We start from the raw sequence: 7,583 nt of genomic DNA, 5'->3' as shown, positions 1-7,583 counted from the left end.
GATGAGGCTTTCTACTCCCGTAAAGATTTACACCCTCGGAAACCCTGTACAGGGTCGCTATGGGTCGGAACCGACTCGACAGCACTTAACAACAACAACTGTGAAAATTAGTCAGTTTTGCTATCCTGTTAGGCTTAAAACGAGCCATCCAAAAAAGGTCAGATGCTGCCATCATGCCATTTTTACAAGGACAAAGCTGAGAGACAGCAGAGAAACTGAACATTGATTGTGATGACATACATCTCAGAACAAACAACTCTTTAAGTCAATTCTGCCTATCGACTTATCATTTACACAGCTGCAACAAAATGTGGCATCAACCATTCCTCTTAGGGCAACTTCTACATAGCTGAGTTCTATCATTCAATGCAACGGTCACAAAACTCAGCACACTCACAGTTATGGGGATTACTAGGAAAGTTATCAGGTTACAATGCAGCGCCAGAAATGCTTAGGATACAGTTCTTGGTCAGGACAGCTTTTCTTCAGCCGTGCTCACAAGCAGGCCACTCTCGGCCTGGCCAATGTTACAAAGTTCTAGAAGAGCTGCTGATAAATGCCTATACAGGACATGCCAGTGTACCATAAGCCTCCGCTCTTGGGCTGTGGATCAGCAAATCTAGCAGTGACCCCCTCCTCCCCACAATTAAGTGCCAGGAGGCATTCCACTCTGCAAGCAAGCCTCCTGACCAAGTTATTCAGCTTTACTTGTTCCGTGGGCTGGGAAGCCCACCACTGTCTTGTGTTCTAACTCTTGTTCTGCTGGTCCTCTGCCACCTCTCTGGTGTCAGAGACAGCTTTCTGTCTCCGGGTCGAGGAGGTTCAATGCCCAGGGTTCTCAAGATCCTAAGGACTCATACTTCACTCCTGGCTCTTGTATTTTGATGGTAGTGAAAATGCCCCCTCCTGCTTCTGAGATGGTTCATTTTATTACTATACTAGAGTTTCAAGTTTTTTACAATTATAATTAATTCTGTTAACATCCACAGCTGTATCATGTCATCGTATCAGTATCTTCTCACATCTTCTCTAACCCAGACCCAGCATGGCAGAAATGCTGTTTGGTGGGAATTACAGATGGGTTGAAGAATGGTAATATCACTGATGCATTATGAAACATTTAGGGGGACAAAGCCCCAAAGAAATCAGAAGTTTCCAAACACATAACTTGTTTTAATAAAGGACAAAAAGATGTTGAAGGCGAAGCCAGCAGTCGCAGACCATCCAGATCAATTTGAAAGGAAACAATCTTGTTCATGCCCTAGCCATGGATTAACAGCAGAAGCAATAGCCAACACCATAGGCATCTCAACCATAGGTTCAGCTTACAAAATACTGATAGAAAAATTATAAGCTGAGAAGACTTTCTGCTTGATGGAAGCCATAACCATTGCACACAGATCAGTTGCAGACAAGAGCAGAACTTTCAATGAAAATTTTAAATAAATGGGTTCAAGACACTGAAGTATTTTTTGGAAGAACTTTAACAGGAGATGAAACATGGCTTGATCAGTATAATCCTTAACACAAAGCAATGGTTACCTAGATGTGGACGTGGTCGAGTAAAGCAAAGGTCATGGCAACAGTTTTTGTGATGTTCAAGGTATTGTACTTGTTGAATTTCTGGAAAACTAAAGAATAATAACATCTAATTATTATAAGACTGTTCTGTGAAAGTTAGGGAGTTTTGGGAGAAAAATATCCAGAGAAGCTTAAGCAGAGCATCCTTCTCCACCATGACAATGCCCCCACTCATTTTTCACACCAATTAAGGGCAATCTTGTGAGAGTTTTGATGGGAAACATTAGGTATCCAGCTTACATTCCTGATTCTGACTTTTTTTTTGTTACCCAACCCTGAAAATAAATCTTTAAAGGATACCCATTTTTCTCTAGTTAATAATACAAAAAAATAAAACAAAACAAAAGAAAAAACTATCTTTAACATGGTTAAATTCCCAGGGCTCTCAGTTCTTTAAGGATGGACTAAATGGCTGGTATCACCACTTACAAAAGTGATTTGAGCTTGATGCAATTTATGCTGAGAAATAAAGTTTATATTTTTCTTTTAATTCTATTTTTCCATAGAAGTCTCTAGTCCCTCTATGGTATAAATGGTTAACACATTTGGCTGCTAACCAAAAGGTTGGAGGCTTGAGTGCATTCAGAGGTGCCTCCAAAAAATAGCCTGGTGATAAACTTGCAAAAAATTAGGCAGTGAAAACCCTATGGAGTATAGCTCTACTCTGAAACACATGCGGCTTCCATTAGTTGGAATCTACTCAAGTGTAACTGGTTTGGAGTTATTTTGCTACTGTGTGTGTCTGTAAAATAGGATGTTTTTAATATAATATGTTAAGGAAAAACTGTTGTTCATATATAACGATGTCACAAATACAAAGTATAGTCTGAGTAGTAATTTGGTTTTAACAGTCCAGATCTATCTGATTCAAATGTCAATGTTCTTCCTACTAAACCAGGCTCCTGCTATGAAATAATGAGAGTTTAAGGAAAATAATAAAAACATAATGAGACAATAGACTCAAGATTCAGAATGGACCTTTTTTTGAGTTGCTCAGTACACCACACTTGGATTCAGCAGCCCTGGAAAAGGTACAACCATATATGTAGGCTAGGAAGTGAGATACTGAAAGAGGAATGGAAGTGATAATTCTGAAAAAAGAGTGATGGGAACGGATGACCACAGGCACATATAGAGGAAGGAGGCTGGTCTTTCTCTAAGAGATGAGTAAATTAGAACCTAACTGAGATGGACAAGAGGAAACAAGAGGGAATAAAACCTCAGAGAAGTGAACCTTTTCTCAGAAAAGAAATTAAGTTACAGGTTTCCCTATTATTCAAAAGTATAGAATTCCTATGAAATCTTTCATAGGCTGCAATGGTGTACAGCAATTACCACTGATTTAAATGGGGGAAAGTGTTGAGCATTCTCAGAGTCAAAAAATAACCTACCAAATCATAATAACACATTTAACCTAAAACACTAACATACAGCAAAAGCAGGAATGATAGGCTAACTTCCTGCCTACATAATGTAGAAATAATTTATGTAGATTATAGTTTCTGGGGAAGGAACTTGGTAACACTACTGTAGCTGCTAAGAATACATGCAGCCTCTTTAACTGCTTGCTGCAAAACAGTTGCTAACACTATTTTCACTTTTCACCTTTTTTCTTAAAAGTAAAAATACTCTTTGGATTCCTTTTGGTTAGTGAAAACAGGTACTAACTAAGGTAGCAAACTTTCAGAAAGTAGAAATACAGGTGTTGGCTCTAAAAGCTTTTGAGGAAATGAAACAAAAAGAGGACTATCAATACTAAATACCCTCAGGGCAGAGGACACCAACTGGTCCTATTAAACCAGTCTCCACACAAACTGTCTCTTGCATCCTGCAGGATTTCAGGCATGGCAAAGCTAGGGATGAGGCCTATTCAGAATTAGGGACTAGAAAGATAGGTATACAGCATGTGAAGCATTCCAGGGTATTAATACCCAGTTTGATACCCAGGTGACTACATGTGTCACAGCAGAACTGTGCTACATGGGGTTTTCAATGGCTGAGTCTGTTGGAAGTAGACTGACAGACTTTCTTCTGAGGCAGCGCAATAGGTAGACTTGAACCTCCAGGTTTTTGGTTAGCAGTCGAGACCATTAACCACCACTCAGGAAGTAGGTTATTAATAAGTGCTTAGTTAAAAACATCTAACTATGGGATGCTGGGTGCACTGTTATTGTTAAGTGCCTTTGAGTTGGTTCTGACTCATAGCAACCCTGAATTGGGTTTCCAAGGAGCAGCTGGTGGGTTTGAACTGTCGATCTGGGGGGTAGCAGTCCAGTGCTTATCCTACAGCACCACACTAGGACCTCATAGGGTGCACAGAGAGGGGGGAAAAAAACAACTAGGCTAGTGAGGAGTGAATGGAGAGATAAACAGGAATTCATAAAGAGAGAGAGTGAGAAATAGTTTCTATAAGAATTGAAGACCATGAGTTTTAAGTAGAGTTTGTGGTTTTCACATAATGCTTTAAATTATGTTCCCAAGAGCAGAATCAGGAGACTGTCCCTTCAGACCACAGTCACAAAAGTAAAAAGACAACTCTGAAAGCATACATTTCTTGGTAGTAAAAAAGTAAAGTCTAGCAAAAAACGAATGAACTAACCCTGGTGTGGTGCTGGGGTTTAATGTACTGGGCTACAGAGTCAGTTTGGACTGCAAAGTCAGTGGTTCAAGTTCACTAGCTACTCCTTGGAAACTCTATACAGACAGGGTTGCTATGGGTAGGAACTGACTCCACAGCACATAACAACTATAACATACCAAGATCAAACATAAATTATCCCCACCTTCTTTTAAACTGAACAGTTACATATCTAGATTGAAAAAGTTAATTCAGAGTTCAAAAGTCTACACCAAAGGGGGAGGGAGAGAGTATGTGCCATCAAGCAGAAGGAAAAGTAAACAAATCTGTAAAGGCAATCATAACACACAAGTAACCTTACAATTCCAATAGGGCAAGAATTGTTTGTGCCTAATTAACTTTGGTGTTGTTGTTATGTGCCGTGGAGATGGTTCTGACTCACAGTGACCCTGTACAGGGTTTCCCAGGCTGTAAATCTTTATTGAAGCAGAAAGCCTCATCTGTCTCCCACGGAACCTCTGGTAGTTTCGAACTGCCAACCTTGAGGTTAGCAGCCCGATTCATAACCACTACACTACCGGAGCTCCTTTGGAGACCATCTAAAATAGTTTAAAAAAAAATTTCTCAATTTAGTATTAAGAAAAACTGCCCACCCATTTGTAATCCCACTTCTACACTTTCTGGGCTCTGGACATTATTCAAGTGCAGAAAAAGATGGGAGACTCACTCATGGCAACTACTTTTACCTCCATCTCAATCCTGAAGTTTGCTCTCAGAAACTGTGGCAAAGGACCAGATCTCAGGCAGTTTCTCATACCAGTAATTCTGATTACTCCCTTAGTAAAGGATAGAGAACTGAGACTGGTGCAAACCTAAAATGTATAGAAAATATTAAATACTTACAAGGATTGTTAAGGACTGGGGGTTCAGTGGTTGACATTTCAAATACACCAGCCAATCTGAAGGAGAGAGATGTTGGCAGGCTACTTCTGTAAAGATTACAGTCTTGCAAAGCCTATAGGGTAGATCTAAGATGTACTCTGCCCAATAGTGTCACTGTAAGTTCGAACAGACTGGACGCCAAGGGATTTATAAGGATTGGTAAACATTAGAAACAATCCAGAATCCAAGAAATTTGAGAGGTTTTAAGTGTAAAAAAGCTTTTCTCCTTTTTGTCTTTTCTAAAACAAAGGGCTTGTACAAAATAGGATTCCATGTGCAATTTAAGCTAACGCTGAATAATCATTTATCCAATACTTCTTGTGTAACTTACAAGACAAGTTACATTTATAAGACCTTCTATTTGCAAAGGAACATGTTTTCCAATGTACTCACTAGGTATAAGAAAACTCACGCCCCCCTCTCACATGTTCTGAGACCAAAGATAGCCCGAAACGATTCACTTGTCATCACATGCATCATTCCTCTACTTTGCGGGAGTTCTGAGGACCAAGGAGTCCAAACTCTGCCAAACCATCCCAAACTCCTGGAAACTTGATTCCTCCATCAAGGTGAACAAAACTCCCTCACCTGTGGATAACAAGCCTGTTCTTCAGATATCTGTAAGTCCAACTATCAGGTAATCTTTCCAGGCAAAGTAACTTTTTTTTTTTACTGCGGTAAAATACATATAATAAAATATTCGCCATTTCGACCCTTTTTACATGGACAATTCAGTGACAAGAGTTAGTAACTTTAAAAGGAAGCGAGTGGAAACAGGGAAGATGGAGAGGCGACAAAAATAGGAGTGGACGACCCACCCACCTTTCACGGACCGGGGCTTGTAGGGGTGAAGCTTGGTCAGGAGCCAGGAAGAGGTACGGAGGGCGTAGCGACCCCCACCCACCGAGTGAGAATGGAAGACTAGCAAAGCCAGGGGCCAACTGGAGGCCTGAAAGGGGGCGCGGGGCGGGGAGGGGGTGGGACGTGGATACTCGTAATTCGCGGAGTCGGGCCGAACACAACTAGAGTCCCCAGCAGCGGCGGGGCAAAACCGGGGCAGCTTTGCTAGGTAAGGAGACCCAGTGCTTGCAGCCTCACTCACCTGCCAGACGTTCGCCCCGCGGTCAGGGGCACGGGCGCTGCCTGGGCGCTCCCTCTCCTGCCGGACACAGCCCTTGCCGCCGCCGCTGGAGCTCCAGGACCTGAGAGCCAAGGGTCGAAAACAAGCGGGCAAAGCGGCGACCCGACCCGTGTCCAGGGAGGTGTACATAGGAGGTGCTGAGGGCCCAGGAAGGCAACTCCGTGCCTCACCTTCCTCACCGGCAGCCAACAATGCTTCCCAGGAACAGCATCGTGCCAGTATCTGCCCGCTGCTCCCGGGCCTTCGCCCGCAGCTCCCCCCAGCAGCGGCCCGGCTTCCGGCGTCCTCACCCCGCCCCCTCGCTACTTGGCCGCCGCCATCTTGTAGGAGGCGGGAAGACTATAACGCGCAGGCGTGATCCGAGTTTGCCCGCGGTCCAGACTAGGCGAAGGGACTCGCGCAGTCGCATTGGCTGCTGTTCTCCCACTGCTGCTATTAGCTGCATGGTCTTGTCTTCTGTCAGATTGGTGCTTCTGGAGCAGAAATTTTGGAGTTGCCAGAACGACTGCTATTTTCTTCAGTTGTGTTTCAGCTAAATGAATAGACACTTCGGCTCATCCTCCAGTCACTTTATCTTCCCGGATCTATCGAGTACCTATTATATACTAAACCCCAATCCTTGCATTAGGCAACTCTGCTGCACAAGGCCTCTTTAAAGTGTTGAAGAGCAAAGACGTCAGTTTGAGGACTAAGGTGCACCTGACCCAAGCATGGTATTTTTAATAACTTCATATGTATGCAAAAGTTGGATAGTGAATAAGGAAGACCGTAGAAGAATTGATGCATTTGACTTACGTTGTTGGAGAAGAACTTTAAAAGTACTATGGACTGCCAGAAGAACAAACAAATTTATGTTGGAAGAAGTGCAGCCAGAATACTCCTTAGAACGGATAGTGAAACTTTGCCTCTCATACTTTGGACATGTTATCAGGATGGGCCAGTCCTTAGAGAAGGACGTCATGCTTGGTAAAATGGAGGGTCAGTGAAAAAGAGAAAGACCCCCAATGAGATGGATTGACACAGTGACAACAGTAATGGACTCAAACATAACAACTGTGAGAATGGTGCAGGATTGGGCAGTGTTTTGTTCTGTTCTACTTAAGGTCCCTATGAGTCTGAACCAACTTGATGGCACGTAACAACAACAAAGCTTTGGGTTAGACATTGATAAAACAAAGATGTTTAAAACTGGGGCTCACAATCTAATGAATAAATGCATGAACAAGTAATTATCCAAGTTTTTGCTTGGTAGCTACACCATCAACTATTCCTACTCAACTTCCTCCTCCTCTTACCCTTTCCCCTACGGTTTTATTTAAAACACCTGATCTGAAAGACCGC

General features: G+C 42.5%; 1 protein-coding gene across 1 annotated transcript in view; it reads right to left on the bottom strand.

The window, feature by feature from the left end:
- APC (adenomatous polyposis coli) overlaps nt 1–6,577 on the bottom strand; it is a 219,452-nt gene extending 212,875 nt beyond the window's left edge. The window contains exon 1 of the mRNA XM_006875511.1: nt 6,204–6,577. Coding sequence (XP_006875573.1) covers nt 6,204–6,371 — 168 coding nt within the window. The 5' untranslated portion in view covers nt 6,372–6,577. The remainder of the gene's footprint in view (nt 1–6,203) is intronic.
- Nucleotides 6,578–7,583: the final 1,006 nt, after the last annotated feature.

Source organism: Chrysochloris asiatica, unplaced genomic scaffold (assembly GCF_000296735.1).
Source record: "Chrysochloris asiatica unplaced genomic scaffold, ChrAsi1.0 scaffold00330, whole genome shotgun sequence".
NCBI classification, from domain to species: domain Eukaryota; kingdom Metazoa; phylum Chordata; class Mammalia; order Afrosoricida; family Chrysochloridae; genus Chrysochloris; species Chrysochloris asiatica.
Note: the sequence above shows the minus strand (reverse complement) of the source record. Positions and strands in the feature narration are given on the sequence as shown.